General features: G+C 46.9%; 1 protein-coding gene across 1 annotated transcript in view; it reads left to right on the forward strand.

Moving 5' to 3' along the window:
- Positions 1–24,113, forward strand: part of LOC147727785 (uncharacterized) — a 1,253,841-nt gene that overhangs the window by 356,440 nt on the left and 873,288 nt on the right. The window contains exon 3 of the mRNA XM_086963180.1: positions 16,854–16,904. Coding sequence (XP_086819306.1) covers positions 16,854–16,904 — 51 coding nt within the window. The remainder of the gene's footprint in view (positions 1–16,853; positions 16,905–24,113) is intronic.

Raw genomic sequence — 24,113 nt, forward strand, 5'->3', positions numbered from 1 at the left:
AATTCAGGATCGGCCTTAGTATATTTATGCCATAATTTGCTGTACATAATAGGGGGAAGGCCATATTTGATGTACATCTCCCGATTTGGAGTTCCCTCTGGGGGAGCCGGCTGTGCTTCTGCTAACCTAATTGAGGTACCTTCTCCAAGACAGCACATTCCTCGGAGTGTGCTGAAAACAGGCATGTTCGAAAAGTATCACGAAAGCGTGACACCAGACAAAATGGCACTTACAGTTCTTCACGCGATTGTGCCGCTCAGAGGAAAAAAAAACAAAGTTAGAGAAACATCTCTACATGCCTGCCTATGTGAAGTGCACTACACATATAAGTTCAAAGATCACAAATTCACAATGTTAGCTAACTCAAATCAAAAACGTAAGTCGTAGGACTTCGGCAAGCGTCCGAGGACTACCTTACCGATCACAAATCACAGGATTTCAGTAAGCGTCCGAAGACTACCTTACCGAACACAAATCATAGGACTTCAGTAAGCGTCCGAAGACTACCTTACCGAACACAAAGCTTACCCAAATTCCCAAATGTCCAGATTCCAACTGCCAAGGTCTTGTAAGCCAAATCAGCCAAACGGCACTTTCTCAGCGATGCAGACACTCGAAAACTCAGTCGGAGACCGGCGCCACCTGGAAGGTCAGATCGGAAGGAAAGGAAAAGACACCGTGGCAGCCAAGACTCGGGTCACTTGTGGCAGCGCGCGCCCATGGCGAGTTTCCAAGCCTTCGTCACGACCTCTCCTTCGGGCATCCGAGTCGCCGGTGATCCCTTCGTGGTCGCCAATTGAAGTAAATCAGGGTTCCCAAGGCCTACACGCTCCGGAGATAACCCATTTACACTCAAGAACTGTTGGCACGGAAACTGTAAAAGGCAAAGAACAAGTTTATTAAGACCCCATGGGGTGGTGGTACACTCAAACAGCACCATTCGGTAATGCAAGAGGTATCACACCGAACACCGGTGTGACCCCGTTTTATATACAGTTGGGGGCAATAAAAGATAGGCGGCACAAGTTAAGACACATTTTAAGGACATATATGGTCATGTTTTGGAATACTGCCAGCTCATTGGAGGGGGCACAACTCCGCTGGTCAGTTTGGGCCACATTCCTGAAGGCATACGGGTCAGCTGGAACTGCGCATGTGCGGCTTGACCAGTACTAAAAATAGCCTGTTGCTGGGCAGATTGGAGTGGTCAGTGGAACGGACAACGGACTAAAGGGCACGCCGGCCACGAGGCCGCTTATGATCTAAGATGGCCGCCGCAACATTCAAAATGGCGTTTTCGTATATGGCCAAGTTAAGGAGGACAACGTGTAGGTTCAGCTAATCGCTAAAGCGGCCGGGCCAATTACGACACAGCTACTGCAAGTGTCCGATTGCGGGCTTCCGGAGAACTGGGAGGTGGTGAGCGTTGCTTAAGACTTGCTAAAATAACTAAACCAATAAAGTTAAGAAGCTTTAATTTGGAAGCACAGTCCTTAATCCTAGGCACCAAGGGCTGGATAGGCAATGTTTTTTTTTTGTATTTACACATTTTTTTATTAGCAATTGCTTACTGTTTTCCGTCTTTTTCAAGATTACATTTTATCATACTGTGATGTTTTTCAACCAAGCATGCCAGGTTGATGAAGTGCAAAATGCTTCAACCTTGATACATATGCATTGCTGTATGAAGACAGAGACAGCAGCAATATCTCTCATGATACCACCTACACATGCAGTGCTCAAAAGGACAATCTTTTTTTTTGTCTAAGCCGCTGCTTACCCATCCTTTTTGCTCGTGCTTGCCTAATCTCTCCTCTCAGCAGTGGGTGGAGATGGCGCTGTGCATTCTAGATACAAATACACATTTTTTTTATTAGCAGCTGCTTACTGTGTTTCCGTCTTTTTCAAGATCACATTTTATCGTACTGAGTTGTTTTTCAGCCAAGTGCATCATAATAATAAGTCACATGGTCAGCGACTGGCTGCTGCATCCCCCCCCATCTGACCACACCAACCCCCAGACACTTGAACATGAGACCTGGTTATCTTTGGAAGGCGGGAGGTCGCAAGACCCCCCAGCCGTATTTATTAAGATATGAAATTAAAAGATTTTAATTGCATGGTCAACAATTTATACAAAAATCAGCAGGACATTAGATACAATATTGTCAAAAAGTTTGAGAGACTAACCTTAACAGAAACTCTAATACTGATTGTTTCCTAACCAAATCTAACATCCTCATCTTGATTTTTGTATACTACATTTCTGGCCATATGGCAAGGTCGCTAACCGGTGTCAGGTCCTACTAGCTGCGCCTCACCTTGAGATGTGCGCATGCGCAGTCGGGCCTGGTAATTACCCGGTCCACGCCGTGAACTCCATTTACCCACTAAAGGAGGGCCCTTACTCTGCGCCATCTGGTGACGTCATGAGTATGCGCGCGCGGGGTGGCTACCAGCCTAAGGAAAGCGTGACTACTCCAACCCGCGCCCCTTTGAAGCATCAGTTACCTTGCCCCTGAAGTTCTAGGAGTGGCCAATGGCCTCTCCCCCTGGGCGGGAACCTCCATAGGATGATGCCCGCCCCCTCAGACCTTAAAATAGCTGCTCACCGGTCATGACCTTACCGCCACAGGCCAGCATTGTTAACCGACGATCTGGCCTCCCCTTACCTAGACCTAAATTAGGAGCGAGCTTGTTTAGCAAATCCCTCCAACCAGGCCCAGAGATTGTTAGACCACAAGACATTCCCCGCCTCAGTCAAGTGTACTCCATCCCTCAGGTAGTACTGTTCGCCCCAGATACACCCATGTGGAATCGTCTGCAACCGGGGGGCTCGAAATAGTTTGTCCAACTGTGTGTTGATCCTCTTTACCGAGTGATTCAACGCCCTGACCGAGTCCCCCCTCGCCACTGCCACCAAGGGATAAGTTGTGACCATACTACCGTGCAACCCAGGCAAGTCCTGGCCACCCACCCTGCAGTGGAGATGATCTCCTCAATAAGGATGCGTCTCCCCAATTTGGCCAAATCATTCTCCCCCAGGTGAAGTATCACCACTGACGGGGGGCGGACTGCTGAGCTAAGAGTCCCTGGAAGAAGTCCCTAAACTGGTTGAGACATAAACCCCCTCTCCCGAAGAACAAGATGTCAAACCCCTGTTGCGCGGCCCTTTTTCTACGGTCTCCTGAAAGAAAAACACATTCAGCATGCCTCACATAAGAGTGACCCACAATCCAAACCATTTTCTTGTGTTGATCCCGACGCTTGTTCCGTGATGGTGTAGATCGTTGCTGCCCGGTGACGAGTTCCTCCCCTGCGTCACAGGTTTGAGAAACTGCAAAAAACCAGAAACAAACCAGGCGTGAGCACCATCCTGTCACAACAGGTCAATTCGCACATATCGTTTGTAACATTCAGAGGACCATCTCCCAATTTCCTTCACATTCTCCACCGGGAGGCCCCTAGCCACTGCCTCAGTTGCTGCCCCAATCCTAAAGGAGTGAGTGCCAAATTCCTTGGGGTCAAGACCTGCCTGTCTGACCGTCAGCTCCCAGACTCTTCTGAACTGGTACTTGGTCAAGGGCGAGCCATTGGCGTGACACAACAGTGTACCTCCCGCCGTGCCCCCTCGCTGCCTATGGAAGATTTCCACATGCGCAACCGGGCAGCAAGGATTGGCACGGGCCCGGTGGAGCACTATGGTGTGACCCCGTGACTCCTGGTCAGTTTTGGATTTCTGAATCGTCACCCACATGGTATCCTCCCTGATCTTTACACAGGCCCCTTGTAGGCCGCCCTGCTGATCATTTTTGGACGCTGCCACCAACTCGCCAATTCTCAGAGCCCCGTAGAAAGCCAAGGAAAATGCAGCTTTGAAAAGAAGTACCTCCCACTCCGAGCTACAGACACTGTGAAGTGCCACCAATAAAGCTGTCAGCCGTGCTAGCCCGATGGGCCTTCTTTTATCTGCAGGGTGACCCTGTAAACGGCCCCAACCCCTCAAGGCCTTGCGCACCTTAAAGGTGTTAGTCGGATCTCGCATGCCCTTAGCCTGCGCAAAGAAGGAGACCGCCGCCCTATGCCTGCTCGCAGCTGCTACTGAGCGCCCTTCCCTGTGCATCCATTCTAAATAGGCCGCAAAGCTGTCCTCCTGTGCCCACCTAACCTCCCATTCCTGCCCCAAGAAAGTACGGTAAGACAAAAACGCCCCTTCGTAAGCCGTCTTGGTCCTGGGGGCTAAGCTAGCAACCACGAGGTCCTGTAATCTGGGGCACCAATCTGCCAAAGTACTGCTGGGAAGTGCGCTGGTGAGGGGTCTGCTGCAGGAAGATGTTCCCTGAAAACCTGCATTTTAAAGCGAGAGAGGGAGTCAGCTGCATTATTGAGAATGCCAGGGACATGCTTGGCTTTGAAAACCACATTCCATTTTAAGCACTGCAACACAATCTCCTTTATCAGGCGCAGTATGAAAGGACAGCGTGACCCCTGTTGGTTTATACATTCAACTACTGTCATGTTGTCAGACCAGAACACCACTGATTGATTACATAAGTGTTCGGGCCAGACCTTCAATGCCACCCACATTGGGAAGAGTTCCAGGAAGCCAATATTGGTGGTCAGACCCCATGTTCTCTCCGGCCAACGCTGGGCGACCCACTTGTTCCCCAGGATGGCGCCAAAGCCCACACTACCAGCAGCGTCTGTCCATAAACCCAACTCTGCTGATGTGGCGGGAGGACCAGGCCACACTACCCTGCCATTGAAATCCTCCAGGAACGCCATCCATATAAGCATATCCTGGCGAACCTCAGATGACAACCTTGTGCGGAGATGTTTCTCCCATAATCCTTTCATCGCTTGGGCAATGGAGCGTGAGAACGGGCGTGCCATAGGGATGACCCGCAGTGCGAAGTTCAGTTGCCCCACCACCTCCTGTAGTTGTTGCAAGGAAACCTTGTATTTGCGTAGGCATTGACGTAGCTCTGCTCTAAACCTAGACACTTTGTCCCTGGGCAGCCTGAAGCATCCCTGCACTGAGTCAATTTCGATACCAAGAAATTCCAAGCAGGTGGATTGGCCAAACGTCTTCCCTGGCGCTAGCGGGACCCCAAAAGCCTGCATGTGCACGCAAAATTCCTGCAATGCCCAGGCACACTCCTGAGAACCCGCCGCACCTTAAAAGAGAAAATCGTCTAGCTAATGCATGACCTGCTGGTGGCCTGTCGCCTGCCACATGACCCATTCTAGAAATGAGCTAAACGTCTCGAAGTATGCACATGATATGGAACAGCCCATGGGCATGCATTTATCCATGTAAAACTTGTCCTCAAAAGTGCAACCTAGGAGATGATGATCAGCCGGATGGACTGGCAGGAGATGAAAAGCAGATTCTATGTCTGACTTTGCCATCAGAGCCCCTTGCCCCATGGCACGCAACAAGTCAACCGCCTGGTCAAATGAGACATACTTTACACTACAAATCCACTCATCAATGGCATCATTCAAAGACGCACCTCTGGGCGCCGACAGGTTGTGGATCAGTCTAAACTGGCCCTTCTCTTTTTTGGGAACTACTCCTAGTGGTGAACACACAAAATTGGCGACAGGCACCCTCAGGAAAGGGCCAGCTATCCTGCCCAGAGACAGTTCTTTGCTAATTTTAGCCGCCACCACTGAAGGGTTGTGTTTTACTGACAGTTGGTTCTTGCAATGTGCGCTACCTGTGTACACCCCGGCCGGGATCCTGAAGCCTTGGGAGAAACCTTCCTGGAGTAGAGTGGCTGCTGTGTGGTCCGGATATCTATTTAACCATGGGATCATTGCTAAAACATCTACAGGCGTGGGGGTACCCAACTTGTTTGTACTACTCTGGCTTCCCTCTTCCCCTCTGACCATGGTCGCCGTGCTTGGACCTGCAAGATGATTCTGGGTGTGAGGGGTGACCACAGACTGCACATGCATGTCTAAATCTACAGGTGCCCGGGGCCCTTGTGCAGGTGCGCTTATTAAAGTCCCAGCACACCCCTTTTTTCTCTGACCCGCCGCCCCTATTCTTACCCGGGACCTCACTCGCTTGGGGTGACCGAAAGGGCTGTTGAGGTCTGGCGGAGAACACCCTGACCGCACTGGTGGACTGAGGGGGGGGGGGCGAGCTCTCTGAGAACTGCTGATGCCATGACATAGAGTCAACCCTGTCCCATGTCAGTGATGGGTTAAATTCCAAGGCTTTCCTGAAATTGACATCATACCCTTTCCACGCATCCCCAGAGTACAGTTCACTCCACCCCACAATCCTGCTCTGGTAGCACACCAATGGCGCCTGAACATTAGGGGGTCGTTCGGCCTTGATAGCCGTGAATACTGCAAAAGCCCTGATTCAGTTAAGGAGAGTTTCTCCACCCTAAATCTAGAACACTGTGCCCTCCATTCACTTGGATGCATCCACTCTTTTAATGTCTTTGCATGCTCCATTTCCCTATTATCTAGCAACAGTGAAAAAATGTACACATATTTATCAGCCCAAATCATCTCCTTCACAGTCTGTGACACATGTTGTGCTAAATTCTCACTCCTGGAGGGTATAGAACCATCCCCCAAGAGAGGCAGCGCCACCTCCTTACCATTTCCGGGCACCTGGGCCGGCTGCTCACTATCTCCATTCGGTTGGGCGGGGCTGGAACCTGCGAGGGAAGAAGATGAGGGCCCAGCAGCACTGTCGGCCACCGCTGCCGATTTAATCCTTTCCACCAACTTTGCTGCCTCCGCCGCATGATCCGAAGAAGCAGATAACACCCCCCCCTTCTGCAGACACGGCATCAAGGCCGTTATCTGAGATACCAGTTCAGGAGGCACTGAGTCTAAGTTACCTGCTGGGACTGCAGGCGCCACTGGGGGCATATCCAGTGGCACAGGTGTAGGAGGCAAGGGAGCGGCCGGTGGCGGCAGGCCCGTGACTGGGATCGGAACTACAGGCGAGGGGGCCGGCCCCGCAGGAGGGAGCCCAGGCGGAATGGCAGAAGCCGGTGCCGCGGGAGCTGGAACTACAGGCATAGGTGCAAGAGGGGCCGGAACCGCGGGTACAGGTGTAATAGGTACCGGAACTACCGGCTCAGGAGCGGGGGCAGTGTACCTGGGCTTCTTGGCCTTAGACCACCTAGGCGGGGTAGCAAAATCCCCCCTTGGCAAGGGGGACGACCTCTGGCCAACGGGCCTGCCAGATGGGCCAGGGGGATCCTCAAACCTCTCATTGATGCGGGCCTCTAATTCATCAAGTTTCCCCAATCGTTTGTTAATGTCGCTCATTTCACGCATCATGGCCTGCATCATAACCTCCATCCTGGACCCTCCTTTACCACCCCTTTGCCCTGGCATGTTTGAAAACCACTGCCTACACTCCTAGTGTTACACTTGAGAGTCCGTGTGCTTTCTACCTTCACTCGATGGAGGATGTACAGGGGGCTGTAAGCACCATGCAACAGCAACCGCAACACCACCGGCTTATCCGGTTTTGTCAGGGGTGAGTAAACCTAGCGTAGACCCACCCGGCGGCTACCAGGAGCAATGAAATGCTAGCCCCCCGCTCTCCTCTTACTGACCAATCGTGCGTACTTGCTGCTGGTATTGTGTCCGCAACCGCGTCCTAGGACCACCTCCTTGAGCTGACCAATCGAAATGCAGCAATATTGTCTTAAATTGCCTGTAAAAGAAAATGTATCAATACCTGGGAGTATGAGGCAGGAGCAGTTGTTTAAAACAATTATGGAGAGAGGGTTACAGTACTTGGATGCTTGAACCCCCTTATCAACCACCCCCCAAGGCTGCCTCCAGCTGTATAACTTAACTAACTAAATACAGTTAAACCTTCAGTTGAAACAACCACTGCTTTCTATTAAAACGGCACAAAATTGCAAAATTACTGCTCCGGGTCTCCCATCCAGGGGCTACCCTGGTCGACCCTGCTTCGCCTCCCCTTGCACGCTATGCACTATTAATCAGTGTCCACCGATTTCTACTGCCGGCGGGAGGCGATGGAAGGCGGGAAACAAGGAGATAGTCGACACGGGGCAAAATCACGGAGATGATGTGGGGCACACCCAGCAGCGCTATCAATTTAGAGCAATGCAAACCTTAATAACACGTTGGGCAGTGCAATCCTATCTTCAATTCCCACACTCGTTCTCTGGAGCCGGAATACGGCTAAAAGGCTTCCGGTCCCACCCCCGACCCGACAAATACCTCAGCCTCGCCGACCACTCGTCTGTGTGCACAGATTCCTTCTCCCTAAACACGCCGACACTGTTCCCTGCGGCGCCGGACGACCTCTGCTCCCTCCGGTGTCTCGATCGAACAACAAGGGGAAAAACACGCCGACCCTGCTCCGCGATCCGTGGGACGACCTCCGCTGCGTTATGCTCCGAGATCCGACGGCCTGGAGAGTAAAGACAACGGAAAAGGTTACTAAAACAAGAAGCCGCGAGCGCGGAGCACAACACGCTGTGGGGGAGCGGAGGGCCCGCCCCACCACCGAGAGGCACGAAGGGGGGGGCGGTCGCCCCGCCGCCATGCAGGCGGGGGGGCCAAGGGCCCCCCCTTTTCATGTTGATAAAGTGCAAATGATTTCAGCCTTAATACACACGCAGTACTATGCGAGGACAGACACAGCAGCGCTATCCCTCAAAATACACACACAATGATGTGTGAGAACAGAGCTAGCAGCGCTATCCCTCAAGATACACACACAGTGATGTGTGAGGACAGAGACAGCAGCGCTATCTCTCAATACCACATACACATGAAGAGCTCAGCGAGGAAGGAAAGAGCAGTGATATCCCTTCAAGAAAAAGACAGCAATGCTATCCATCAACATACACACACAGTGCTTAGCGAGGAATGAGACAGCAGCACTATCCCTCGAGATACCATGTAAACAACACACAGTGCTCTGCGAGGAATAAGAAAGCAGCGCTATCCCTCGAGATACCATAAATACACAAAGTGCTCAAATGGACAATGTTTGTTTTTCTGTCTAAGCCGTTGCTTCCCCGTCCTCTTTGCTTGTGCTTGCTTGCTCCTTCCTCTCAGCGGTGGGTGGAGATAGTGCTGTGCCTTCTAGACACAAATACACGAATTTATTATTAGCAGTTGCTTACTGTGTTTCCATCTTTTTCAAGATTACATTTTATCGTACTCTGCTGCTTTTCAGCCAAGCGTGTCATATTAATAAGTCATGTTGATAAAGCGCAAAAGGTTTCAGCTTTGATGCACGCACAGTGCTCTACAAGAACATAGACAGCAGCGCTACCCCTCAAGATACTCACACAATGATGTGCGAGGACAGAGTCAACAGCGCTATCCCTCAAGATACCACATACACATGCAGTGCTCAGCTAGGAAGGAGGCAGCAGTGATATCCCAGAAGGAAGAAGACAGTAGCGCTATCCCTCAACATACACACACAGTGCTCAGTGAAGAATGAGACAGCAGTGCTATCCCTCAAGATAACACATACACATGCAGTGGTCTGCGAGGAATAAGACAGTAGTGCTATCCCTCGAGATACCACATACACACGCAGTGCTCTGCGAGAAAGGAGACAGCAGCGCTATCCCTTGAGATTCAACATAAACATGCAGTGCTCAGGCAGAAGGAGACAGCAGCACTATCCTTTAAGATACCACATACACATGCAGTGCTCTGCGAGGAATAAGACAGTAGTGCTATCCCTTAAGATACCACATACACACGCAGTGCTCTGCGAAAAAGGAGACAGCAGCGCTATCCCTTGAGATACCACATACACATGCAGTGGTCAGGCAGAAGGAGACAGCAGCACTATCCTTTAAGATACCACATACACATGCAGTGCTCTGCGAGGAATAAGACAGCAGCGCCATCCCTCGAAATACACATACGGTGCTCTGCAAGGACGGAGACAGCAGCGCTATCCCTCAAGATGCACACACAGTGATGTGCGAGGACGGACACAGCAGTGCTAGCCCTCAAAATATATACACAGTGATGTGTGAGAATAGAGACAGCAGCGCTATCCTTCAAGATACACACACAGTGATGTGCGAGGACAGACCCATTAGCTCTATTCCTTAAGAGTTTTTAAAGTGCAAAAGATTAGAGCCCGGGTTAATCATATGCCTTCCAGACAGAAACAGTTTTTTTTTGTAGCAGCTGCTTACTATGTTTCTGTCTTTGTCAAGATTTGTTGTCGTACTGTGTTGTTTTTTAGCCAAGCACGTCATGTCCATAAAGTACAAAAGGTTTCAGCCTTTAATAATCATATGCCTCCCAGTTACACATATACATAGTTTTAATCAACAATACAATGTATGTTTGTGCTGCATTGTTTTTGAGCCAAGCGTGTAATGGTAATAAAGTGCAAAAGGTTTCAGCTCCTGCCCACAGTGTGCTTCCTAGGCACACAGAAACACGCTTTTTTTTTGTTTCTAAGTTGGTGCCTGATTCAAAGTCCGTTTTGTTGGAGCCACAGCCAAGGAGTTCACAGGTCTTTTTCTAAATATATGCTTCTGGAGTACAAACAAACACATAATTACAAACTTGCTGCTTGGTGTTAAAGCCGCACCCGAGTACTTCACAGGTCTTCTTCAGATCGTGTGCTTTGCAAGCAGAAAGAAACAAATAACTTCAAAGTAGCTGCATAGCCCTGTCCGTCTTCTTGGAGCCGCAGTTAAGTACTTCACACGTTTTTAAAATAGCATGCATATGTTAAAAAAGCTGTTTTGTTGCTTTTGGTTACGGGGCTTGCATTTCCACTCGCTTACACCATCAAACTCTCTAGAACCAAAAGCAGGTCAAAAGTTAAAGATTAATTCAAAATTCAAAAAGTTTTATTTGGTTTAAAAACAGAAACTATAAAAGCATACTACATGAGCACATTTAAAGATTAGTTAAAATAGAGCCAATAAAAACGTTATCTTAACTGAAAGCCTTTTTTTCATTGGTTGGCTACTATTTACCACAGGTAAATGTTATTACTTTGGTTATGTAAACTGAAAACAAAGTTACAACAGAATGACTAATACGAAAAAACGTAAATATATGGCAAGACCGATTGGCTTTGCCAATGCTTGTTTTCTAAACCGTTAACTGCCCAGCAATATCTTGGTCACATTTGCAATAATCATACACAGAAACACCGATCTAAGATCAGATCTACACGATATCAAAATACTAATCTTTCATTTACAAGTCATATGAGGAAGGTAAAATAGTGATTTATTTATTTATTTATTATTTATAAAGTTTTATATAGCGCTAGCTAGACCCGTGGGAATCAGAGCGCTCCACAATCACAAAGGAAAAGAAAAAGTTGCACTACATCACATGACAAGAGGATGTATAAATATATAAGCAAAGACCTCACACTTAAGTATACAGTGAAGGAGTGAAAAACACAGGTGATTGGAACAGTCAGATGACCCCCATCATTGAAAGTCAGCGTGAGAGGGGAATCCAATTGTCTATTGATTCCTAGGTTGGCTGGCTTGGTCAGAGAAGTATTGGTTGAGGAGGCGTCTCAGGTCCTTTTTGAAGCAGGGAAGGAGGGGTTGCATATGAGATCCATAGGGAGTGTGTTCCATATCCTGGTAAGATTACGAGAGAAGGATCGGCATTGGGTCGCTTTCCTTTTCAATTTCGGGGGGATGAGAAGCAGTGAGTTGGTGCTTCTCAGAGTTCTTCATTTTCCTGCTTTTACCAGTTTGCTGTTCAGGTAATTGGGGGATTGGGTGTGGAGGGCCTTGTGTGTAATGCAGGCCAGTTTGCAAATACATCTACATTCCATGGGAAGCCAGTTAAGTGCGTTGAGGGTTGGTGAGATGTGTTCAAATCTCTTTCCGCCAGTTATAAGTGAGGCCACCTTGTTAAGGACTGACCTAGTGGGGCTAGGTGAGCTTTTGGAGCACCTGTTAGAATGGCGTTCCCGTAGTCCAGTTTAGAAAGGACTAGGGATTGTACAATTGTCTTGAGATCATCTTGAGGAATGAAAGGTTTCATTTTCTTGAGGTGTTTTAGGGAGTAGAGCTTTTGCAGAGTTCTTTATGTGGTCCTTCACTTGGAACCAAACACCCAATTGTAGCTCCTGACTATCAGAAGGTAGCAGAGCAGAGCAGTCTGAGGCTTACTCAAGGGAGGTGGTGTGTGCTAGTAATCACCATTTGCTGGTGCGCAAAAATAACACTCGATAATTGATTGTCCAGTCTGTACTTTGCTTTATAAAAGTAAGAGTACATTTATTAAACACCCACACTACTCAATACAGTGCACCAATTTACAAAAATACATAAGCTGTTAAAATTACTTTGTGATATTGGTTAAGATCTCCACCCCTCCGTTAGGGGGGTAGGGTCTAGTACCACCACTCCCATGTATATACATCATCTTGCCCCCAATGCAGTGAATTGGTCATAATCTGGAGCGAGGACCCTGCACACTAGCACCATTCCAGTGGCGACCCCCCCATTACATCAACCAGCATTAAAAATGGATACACTTGCCTTGGTGACACATAACCCTGACTGAGCATCTCCTACTGACCATAAAGTATGCACCTCTACATCTTCAGGGCTAACAGTCTAAGTTGTTCCTCACCTAACAGCAGCCGCAAGAATACATGTTTAAGCACCACTTTAGAATGATCGTACTCATAACATTTGGATATCATTAAAAATGTATTGCAATTACAGCCCCTTAAGGCATCACAGATGATCACAGGATTAAGTAAATACGGTCAGACACCCTAGCAGGAGTGTCTAGCCACTTAAATACACTTTGCTTATGACATGACCTTACACCAGTACTTCACATTACACATGCAACCTTCAGTCCCGCCAAAAGAGATAACATTAGTAAAATCATTTCCAGAGCAATTACACTTCTTCACCTCCAGGGGATGCCCTTCTCCTGACTTCCCCAACTCAGCTCTTCGCACCACGGTCACTCCATGATGCACTTTTCAATCCTCCTCCAGCTGTAGAACAAAAGTTCTAGCCCAAGATGAGTTAAAATGTTGGCTGAGCCCTTGAGGGGTTATTATTTTTAAGTCCCCATGTGACTTAGAGAGGGACTTCCAGTTTCGTGCTGGGGAAACTGTGCTTCTCAAGCAGCTCCCCCTGCACCTTAGCAAAAATGTGGCGGCAACCCGTTCTCCTGGGGCCACCACAAGTACCAAAATGATGTTTTCCCTATGCCTTGCAAGGCATTATGGGGCTCTTCAGGCTCATTCCTTGCGCATATTATAGTAGCGGCTCCCCCGCTGCCTCGTTCTCCATGGGGGGCCCAGCCCCATCCGGACCCCCAGGTGGCTGGCTGCGGCTCGTTGGGGGGCCCAGTCCCACCAGGACCCCCAGGGGTTTCCTTGCAGCTCGGGGACCCCACCCCCGGCTGCTCCTGCGAGGGAGTGCGTTCCTCTTTACTTCAGGAAGGTACGGTCCCACCCTGACCTCCCGTGAGGCCAGCACGCAGACGAGCAGCCCGGGGAGCCAACCCCTGGCTACTCTGGCCGGCCCCCTGCGCAACCCGCACCTCCGTGTGCGGCCGCAGGAGCCGGTACCTTCATTCTTGTCTGCCCACGGGCAGACAAGGAGGTTCCTGCTGGTGCTGGTCGACTTCGGGGGAGTGCGACGGCACTCCCCCGCCTCCCTCCAGCTTCAGCCGGTCTTTGGGTCCTGAGGATGGGGTGCCAGACCCCTTTCGTGACTTTGGGGCCCCGGGATGGGGTTCCAGGCCCCCGAACATCTTCAGGGGGGTGCCACGTCGCTCCCCCACATTGGCGGGGGCCAGGGTGGGCTCCTGGCACCCCCTCATGGCCATTTTCATGGGGGGGCGCAACAGCGCTCCCCCCCTTTGTCACTTTACCGTGGGCCAGGGTGGGCTCCTGGCCCCCTTCTGGCATCTTCACGGGGGCCCGACAGCACCCTCGACTTTGCTTCCTCCTGGGGCAGCCTCCGGGACCTGACCCACCCCGGGAGCATGATTGCGACCGGTGGCAGAGGCCCACGTGTTTCGTCATCAGTCCCAGGCGGGGACCCCTGGAGTCCGATTTGCCCCATTTTCATGTCTTTTTGCTCCTGGTGGCATCCCCCAGCCACTGGGAGCACTCTCCTTTGTCCTCTGGGTCTCCAAGTGGGTTAATTCTGCAGGGAGCGGTTTTCACTGGCTCCCTGTGTCTCTCTTCTCCCTGTGCAGAGGCCTCTTCTTCTGTGCACTGGTCCTGGGCTCTTCTTCTGTTGCTGTTAGGTGCCTGGGGGCAGTCAGGGGTCTCCTCCTTCCAACTGCCCATTGCCAGGTTCCAGCACCTTCTGCCTCAGCAGACCACACCCCAGAGAGAATCAGATTATTATATCCATTCCTGGAGTTAAGATATTAACGCAAATGCTGTAATGGTGTTTAGATGTAATTAACAACATGGCTGCTAGGCGTTTCCCCCCCCCCTGTGCTGGAAAATGCCATTTTAGTGGCACCATGACGAGCTCAGCTCGTCATCAGCACACGACACCCGTGGGTGATGACGAGCTGAGCTCGTCATCAGCATCGAAAGGGTTAAACCAAGTCAGTTTGTCTTTGCAGCATTTGGCCATTCCTTTGTCATGGTTCAGGAACTTGAAATGTTTGCCATTGATATTCAAATATATCTTCAGTAATATGGCAGAAGATAATCCTTTACTCCACCCACATCCTGCACTGACCTCTCAGCAGAGGCCGCAGAAAGAGCTTTCCTCTTCAGGCAGGAGTTTCTTAAGGGAGCCTCGCAGCCTCGCTAGCCAGGCATCTGTCGAGCCTAATCACACTGAAGGTCACTCTCCCCAAGTAACTCTCTAAAGAGCTCTTCACACAGTGCAAACTTGACACATTGAGGGCCATATTATGGGCTGCATTACGATGTCGGGGCGACTCATGTTCGCCTGACACCGCTATTACAATGTGACAGCACATGGTGTGGTCGATTACTCCCATTTCTCTATAGAAGTGTGTGCTGCAGCCGTTGACAGCCCACAGCACAAGCTCCCATAGAGAAATGGTAGTCTATTAATCCCTGCATCATTTTGCATGGATTACCAGAGGTGTAGGGCCTCCAACTGAAGGCTGCAGGAAGGAGGCCCATCTAGGAACACCCAAAGTCACTTTCTGACAGGCTTTCCATGTCAGAAAGCATAGCATGGAAGACCTGTGGGAAACCGACATCTTAATCCTGATGGTGGAAACACCATCCTTAAGGGATTACGTGTCGGTTCCAACTGGCTGACTGGCTCCTTGAGCTCGTTGCAAGCCAGCGGGAATGACCGTCCGGTTTCACTAGCGACCGCCGTCATTGTAATACGGTGGTCGAAAGTGAAACCAGAGATGTCGGTTTGAAAGCCTCCAACTGCAGGGATTAACAGAAACTCCAATTTCTCTATGGGAGCTTGTGCTGCAGCTGGTTTAAGGCTGCAGGACAAGCTCCCACAGGGAAATGGGGGTTGTAATAGCGGTGTTGCGACTCCCGACTGGAGGTCGTCTTTCCCGAGACCACAATGGTTTCATGTCCACCCGACATCGTAAGGAGGCCCTGACTGTCGATTTATCATGCGCCTAAGAACTCTAATTGCCTGTAAATTAGGCCTGGGTAAAGCACTACGCTACGCTCGTATAGTTTGCGAAGTTTGCGCTACTTCGCACTACATGAATTGCACGTAGCACAGTGCAAACACCCGTAGCATAGTGTAGCGTAGTGCAGCGGTCATTTTTTGCTTGCTCACTGGCTTCAACGTCATGTTGGTGACAGGTGAGACTTTCTTTGTCCGTGATCAGCAACATCAAGTTGCTGATCCCGAGCGTGGAAAATAAACCTCCCAGCGAGATTCTCCACACGGGGAGGTCAGGTTTCTCATTGCGAGTGGTCGCGTATGCTCGCGGCCGCTCGCAATGAGATACTATCAGTCCGTTTTGAGAAAGCTGCTGCTCGAGTAAAAATCTACTTGAGCGGCAGAAAACGACAGCTCGAACTGTGCAAGATGCCGTTTTCAATGATTGCACAGTGCAGACAAGCATCCGGCACTGTGCAATCATCGCGAACAGTGCACTACGCAGTTCGCGTATTGCTACACGTTGCTGGCGAAGTGCACTTCGCGTAGCTACGCGTAGCGCTACTTCACGAACTATGATTAGGATTTGAGTGTCCTGATGAATGCAGAATGTCTGGATTTCTGTTGTTGCCTCTGTATGCACTATACAAAGCAAATATATATTGCCATTGTTAATGCTTGTTCTGAATATGAGTGCTTGTTTTTTGAATTCACAAAAATAGGTAGTGCACATTTCTTTACCGTACTTTTTGGTGGATACTATGATAAAGCAAAACATTGTAAAAGACCCCTTACACAATTTGAGCAAATGCAGTGCGTCCAACTGAGTAATGTACTTTAATGTTGCATGTTTCGAATGTCTTTGGGTTTAAGCAATTTCTTTCTTGTAAATAAATACCATACTCAATCTGCAGGTTTTTTCCCATTTTATTATATTGTATATCATTTCACTGTTATGTCAGACATAAAATAAATTAGCAGTGGATAAAAATGCTCAAACGGTGAAGGTTTTCCAGTAAGTAGAACCTTCTCTATATTGTTCATCGACACTTGCTCTTGCCTTCTTCCTAATAATGCTGAGTTTAGAGGATGAGGGCATTCTATTACACTTATGGAATTTCTGATTTCTGCATTTGCTGTGAACGGAGACAGTAGTGCAATCCCGGTGTTTAGCTTGGTAGCAACATATATATGTTTTGCAACAATTTATACTCATGTAGTAGCTACAAGTTATCTCTTTTTGTTGCTATTTTGTAGAATACTTCCGTAATGTGGGACCAACAGGAGTATCAGCCTCATGTCCTCAACGTAAGTTTTCCTTCTGAAATAAATGTACATAGTAATGAACATGTGATATATTAAGTACATATTTGAAATGTGTTCTGCCTGTTAACATGCATCATCATCTGCTGCTCGTTCAACGCCATAATAAGGCATACTATAGATAACCGTCAAAGAACTCCCATCAGTTTTGCATTCCTTTGGATAGTGGATAGAAATTATGTTGCCCTGCTGAATTGGTTTTAGAAGGCTGACTGAGCAGACGATGGGAGAGCAGGCCACTCTTCACTAAAGCAATATCGGGTTTCTGCCAGATCTGACCACGAGCTCCATTCTGTATCAGCTGCTGTGCATAGTGTGTCACCCATGTTTGCCACTGTAACTGCAGATTGAAGTTGCTTGCCTTAACAGTAGGTGTGTAAATAGCAAGGGTGCCATGGTGTTGTAATCTTAACATTCTTCCTGATTATGTACCCCAATTGCATTTCATATATTAATTTATTTGAATGCATGTTTTTTCAATTATAAATACATATTGTATTTCGTATTTTTGCACACATGAATTGTTTAATGTTTGTCTCAGTACGATTTTGTAGTGCATCAAATGTTTATATGTGTAAATCAGTAAACAATGATTCATACCCTGTATATGACCTCCTCCCCTTAGTGAACCAGTCGGCTTTGGGGATGGTGTCACTGGGCATTTGGAAGGCTTTAGGTGGGCCAGCACCCCACCTCTCATTGAACCAATTGGCTGTGTGGGATGGGGTCCCTGGGGCCTATGCAAATCTGGAAGAGAGGGCCATCCTCCCCTCTTAAAAAATAATCCTGCTAACTCCTGGGGTCATAAATGTTTGAAAAGGGCAAAAGCCCACACATTTTCAATCTTGGTGACACAGATCAGTGGATTCTCTGCGGATCCATGAATGGTACTAGGGGGAAAGAAATTGTGTGTGTATATAAATATATATATATATATATATATATATATATATACATATATATATATATATATATATATATTCACTGAAAAAACCATAGGTTATAGACCATATATAGTTAGGAATTAGCATTTACAAAACCTTATCTTACTCACACAAAACCATTGAAATTCGCATATATAGTTAGTTGCACTAACTATATATCGCGCACCCGCAATCCACTGCTGATGATGTCACATATTACATCATTCATGACATGGTCAGTGACATCACTGATGACATCACTGATGACATCATCCAGTGACTGTATGTTTCTGTAAAGTTAAAATATGTCTTACATATTGAAGAATGAGTGGATGTATAAGTGTCTGGATGAAGGATTTAGTAGGTGCATGACTGACTGTATGAGAGAGTGATTAAATGTATCTCACTGAGTGCATGGGTTAGTGTCTAAACTGTCTTAATTTGTGCATCATTATATCTGTTGTTCTGTAAACTGCTGCATGTGTTGATCAGTAGCTATATGAGTAACTATATGGGTTATTGATTGGTTGCCAAAATATTTGTATGGGAGAGTGAGTGTGTGTGTCTAGGTGGCTGGGAGGTGTGTGACTCTGTGCATAGATGTGTGAACAGTTGATTCACTAGATGTATGGGTTCAAAACTGCATGTGGAAACAGCTGTATGGGTGGTTGACTGTGTGCATGAGTGTATTGGTGAGTGAATGGATATCTCAGTGCTACATGTCAAAGTAAGTACATATGTAAAACACAGTACATGTGAGAGTTGACATATATAAATTACTGTGTCTAAGAGCCAGTGAATGTTTAAGTGGCTGCATGGATCATTGAAAACTTGTATCAGTGATTGTATAAGAGAGTAAATATGTGTTAGAAAATGTTTGAATAAGTAAGGTGTGTATAACTGTATAGTTGAGGAAATGGAGGTGTGATTGATTCTTTGCATGACTGACTAGGTGTATGAGTAACTCCATGGATGAGTGACAATCTGTGAGTGTCTGTTTACACTGAGTGTATCTAAGGTTATATTAGAGTCTGAAGAGGTTCATCGTATTATCACATGAATGATGTCATCAGTGATGTTGTCAGTGATGTCATTTGAGTTGTCAACAGTGATGTCATCAGTGATGTCACTGACCATGTCATGAATGATGTAATATGTGACATCATCAGCAGTGGATTGCGGGTGCGCGATATATAGTTAGTGTAAAATGGAAGCACAACAAAATGAAAATAATATTTCATTTGAAATTAATATGGAAAACAATCTTAAGGAAGACAAATAAGAAATAGACTTTTTGGATGACACTGTAGACCAAGACTTAATTAAATGTGTTGAAGAATGTGAATCATGGAATGAAAAGGAGGACATACCAGATGAATTAATGTTGCAAATTCTTTTAGATTTTGAAAAATCAGAACAGTAAATTTAAATTTTAAAAGTTAAAATTGTTTGAGACATTATTCATTTTTATATGAAAATTATGAAATAGTACACAAAAAGATATAATATAAAGTGAGACTTAACATATACTGTGCAACTTTTTTGTGTTACATAGTAAGTTTGCTCATAGTTACTTCCTTTCTCCAACTATATTATCTCCAATGTGTATTTAACATCTCTGTATCATCTCCTGCCTCCATATTGTTTCTGCTTTCCTGACAGACTATGGTATGAATTCCATATAACACAATAACTTCTGAAACAACATGCAAGATATCTACAAAGGAGACGGTGTATATTACATTTTAGACTCTGCATTGGTTCCTACATGTTGCTATTTAAATTAAAAAAAAAAAACAACAAAAAGAACAATCAATAAACATACAATATTTGAAAAGTCTATCATTCTTTTTTCCCCATAGTACGCTCCCCGGACCGCTTCCCGGTGCGCGTACCGGGTGCTCCCCCCGAAAAAAAACTGAAAAAAAATATTTATTTTTTTTGCCCCTCGGGGCCCTTTTAAAGCCCCCACATCAAACTTAGGGGTCAGGGAGGATCTACTCTGCCCCCTTATGGTCATTTCCCCCTTTGTTTTGGCCACCTCTTGTGTCTCGATCCTACCGAGACACAAGATGGCGGCTGCTCCGGACTGTTTAGAATGTTTACAGATACCCGAGAGCCACTCAGCTTTCCGTGCGCATGTCGCGTAGCGCGCCAGGAGCGCTCCCCTGTGCGCGTACCGGGGCGCGCTTACAGATATATATATTTTTTTGAACCTAAATTACTCAAAATCCACTGGAGCACATATCTTGAGACATAGCAAAGGCACATCGGGCTACCAGTCCCTACAATTTTGCCAAGTTTGGTGGAAATCCATTCAGCCGTTCGAGCTAAAAGTGAGTCCAACCGCCCTATAGAAAACTCAATGTTAAAAACACGTTTTGGGACCCCCCTTTTTTCTCAGCCCCCTCTTCACGAAACCCCCCCAAACTTTCAGGGGACGCTCAGAAACAAAATGTTACACAATACAGAACTCCTTCTCCTGAATATGGTCAGTTGTAAATAAGATACATCCCTAGAGGGACGTTCTCATTGAGAGACAATGGAATTGCAGTGTTGTATGGGTTACTGAATTTACAACTAGAACAATCTATTTGACACACAAGTACTATAGAGCCGTTATGCACACGGACAAAAGTTTATATAAAATGTCATTATTTTATTTTATAAAGGTTAAAAACTCATAATAACATAGGGCATGTTATTTGAGACAACAAGAAATACACTTACAATTTTTGCAAAAATATACACTCAAATGTTAAAAAGCAGTAATGAAGATTAAAAAAACAGTAATGAAGATTAAAAAATGCTATCATTAGCACTGTGTACATCAATATGTTAAAAAATCACATTTGTTAGTCAAACAATCATAAAGGAACAAACTGTTGACGCGGCGTTTCGGTGCCCTTTGTTTTATTCCTGCACCTTCTTCAGGACTCCCTGTATTTGTCACATCTACAAAGATCACAGTACATATCATTAGGTCCCATTCCATTGTAACATCAATTGCACTTAGATTGATACATCTGTTTAATTTTGCCCTAAGATTCAGTAACCCTCACATATTGCAATCCTAAGTTCATTTATATTGTTCTAAATGCATCTCTAGTTTCCTGCATATTTGCTCAAGGATTTACATCAAAGACATATATCAGGGTTCTGTGCTCTAGATACATGTTGGATGTTGGTTTAATTCACATCGAGGACTGTTTACCTTATTGGCTCTACAGTCCCCACCACTTATTGCTTGCATATTTGTTCAAGGATTTTTATCAAGGACATATATCATGGTTTTGTGCTCTAGATATATGTTAGATATTTATTTAATTAACATCAAGGGCAGTTTACCTTATTTGTTCTACCTCCACCTAATAACTTACCCAGGTGAATTATTATCCTGGATCTGGTGCCTATGAGCCTGTTTCTATCCGCTCTTTGCACTGTTTCTTTATTTGTGCTAGAAGAAAAACTTTTCCATTCAATTATTGGTTCTATCTTATATAGTCACTTACAAGACCAATGGTCCTGGTTGTTTACCTTATATGTTGATTTTTTTGGGTTTTCACTCTGTTTATGTGGATGGGACCAACTTCAATCCTGATTGGGAAAAGATATATTTTTTTTGGTAATACTATTCTTTTCCTGTATCAGTGAGACATGTTGATATTCTAAGTTCTTACCGGTCCTCTTCCCATGTCCCTTTGCGTGGTGGGAAGAACGCCTCTGGGAGCTACCTTTTCTTTTCCTTCTGTCTTTCTGGCTGCTCTGTTTGAGAAATAATTCCTGTTTTCAATCTAAGCCATTCTAGTATCCCTGCTGTACTATCTTGTGATTATGGTGATCTTACCTTTCTGGTTAGACAAGGAGTTACTTTCTGATTAGTTCACTCTCTTATTCGTCCAATTCTTTAAATTCTGCAGTATCTTAGTTGGAGCTTTTTAAAATTTAGCTGACAACTCTAGGGACACAAATAAATAAAATAATAAAAATAATGAAAATTATATTGTGCCTGTTCTCTTTCTAAGTAGAGCCCCCTCTCTCTGTTTTACTTACTTGATAATGGTAGCTGAACTGCGTGGCGTCTTCCTCTTCTCCCGCTTTTTTGGAACTAGTTAACCTTCATGATGTCTCTAGGTTATATACCTTTCTTAATTGGTTAATTTGTTCCACCTGGTTTCTACTTGTTGTTGACTAGTTGGTTTATTCTAGATTCTATAGCCGCCATCTTGTAGTGTGTCCACTTGTATATGTTAGTGGTGCCAGCTAACCTGTTTGATTTATATTGTATATTTTCTATGTTATGTTGTTATGTTATGTTAGAACTGTATTTCTTGAGCGCACGGCTACCCAGATCGGGTGTCCCGGCACTTTGGCAGAGAGTCCTGAACACAACCAAGAAAAACCCAGCGGCAGAAACACTGTAGGCCCACTGGTTAGGTGGAGAAAAGGAGCGTCTTGAGCTCCTTTCTAAAGGCCAGAAGATTATTAGCCTTGCGGAGTGATAGAGGGAGCTCATTCCACAACCTGGCCGCCATAAACTGGAAAGACCGGCCTCCCATCCGCACACGTTTGATCACTGGTATCTCCACTTTAGCCAGGTCAGCAGATCTCAAACTCCTCCGGGGAACGTAGAGAACAATCCGCTTCCTGAGGTAAGCTGGGCCAATGCAGTGGAGGGCTTTAAACGCCAACGTGAGGACCTTGATACTAATTCTGCTGGGGATAGACAGCCAATGCAGCCTGCCGCGCAGTAGAGAGGCACTGGCTCTCCGTGGAAGGCCAAAGATGGCTCTGGCCGCCGAGTTTTGGACAACTTGCAATCTGGATACCAGATATTTAGGCAGACCAGAGAAAAGTGCGTTAGCGTAATCTAAACGCGAACCCACGAGTGCTTGCACGATGTTCTTGCGATATTGAAGGGAAAGCAGTGGGAGAAATTTCCTCACCATCTTCAAGATACCGAAACATTTCCCCGCCAGGCCCGTGATGTGGGGACGAAAAGAAAGACTGTCGTCAAATACCACACCCAGATTTTTTACTTGGGCAGATGGTTTCTCAGGGGGGAACATGTCGGAAGGCCACCACGATTTCCAGCCAGGGTCCTCAGCGCAGCCAAAAAAGAGCAACTCGGACTTATCCGAGTTACATTTCAGGTTCTGGTGCTGAAACCATGCAAAAACAGCACTCAGGCAGTCTCTGATTCTGTCGCCATTGAAAACCTCTCCCTTCCTGCAGGTGAACAGGAGCTGGGTGTCGTCAGCGTATGAAATGACCCGGGCTCCAAATGCCTCCGCGACCTTCGCCAAAGGGGCCACATAAATGTTAAATATGGTGGGGCTCAGGATGGATCCTTGAGGCACCCCCACCTCTAGCGAAGGCATTTCCGCGGAGAACGGAGGAGCCCAGATCACCTGCCGACGGTCGGTTAGGATGGATTGAAACCAGTCCAACACCGTCCCCCGCAGACCTACCTCCCGGAGTCTTCGGAGGAGGCCGGCGTGTGGGACGGTGTCGAATGCCACCGACAGGTCCAGCAAGACCAACATGGCCTTTCCCCCAAGATCAAGCGTTTCCCTGATGGCGTCGGTCACCTCCACAAGAGCTGTCTCCGTACTGTAATTAGCACGGAAACCAGATTGGGAGTCATGCAGCAGTTTGTTATTCTCTATAAAGGTGGTAAGAGTAAGCTGAACATGTTTCTCCGCCACCTTCGCCAGGGCAGGGAGGAGGGAGATTGGTCTATAGTTGGCCCACTGTAAAGGGTCGAGCAGAGGTTTCTTAATAAGCGGGAGAATAAGAGCATGCTTCCATTCATTAGGGACCACTCCAGAACTCAGAGACATGTTGAGCAAGGGGTTCAGCAAGTTGTTAATAGCTGGTGCCACCGAGCTCAGGCATTTGGCCGGACACGCATCCAAGGGGGATCCAGATTTCAACCGGGAAAGCAGCTCCAGGGAGGACTCGCAGGATAACGGGGGGAACGTCGAAAGAGTGGGCACCTGCTCGGCTGCAGCGGATGGAAGGACCTTCAGATCACTTTCCACAGCTGCAGCCACTTCCAGGGACTCCACCCGATCGAAAGAGTCCTGAATCCTACGAATCTTGTCCACAAAGAAGTCAGCAAGCTGCTTGATCCACTCCTCAGTATGGGAGTGAACCCTAGCGGCCGCCACCGGTTCTTTGAATTCCTTCACAATTCGGAATAGTTCCCGGCTCGTGTTATCAGCCTGGTCTATTCTATGCTCGAAGTAGATCTTTTTAGCTTCGGCAA

The sequence above is a fragment of the Lissotriton vulgaris genome, chromosome 3_1 (assembly GCF_964263255.1).
Source record: "Lissotriton vulgaris chromosome 3_1, aLisVul1.2, whole genome shotgun sequence".
Taxonomy (NCBI): Eukaryota; Metazoa; Chordata; class Amphibia; order Caudata; family Salamandridae; genus Lissotriton; species Lissotriton vulgaris.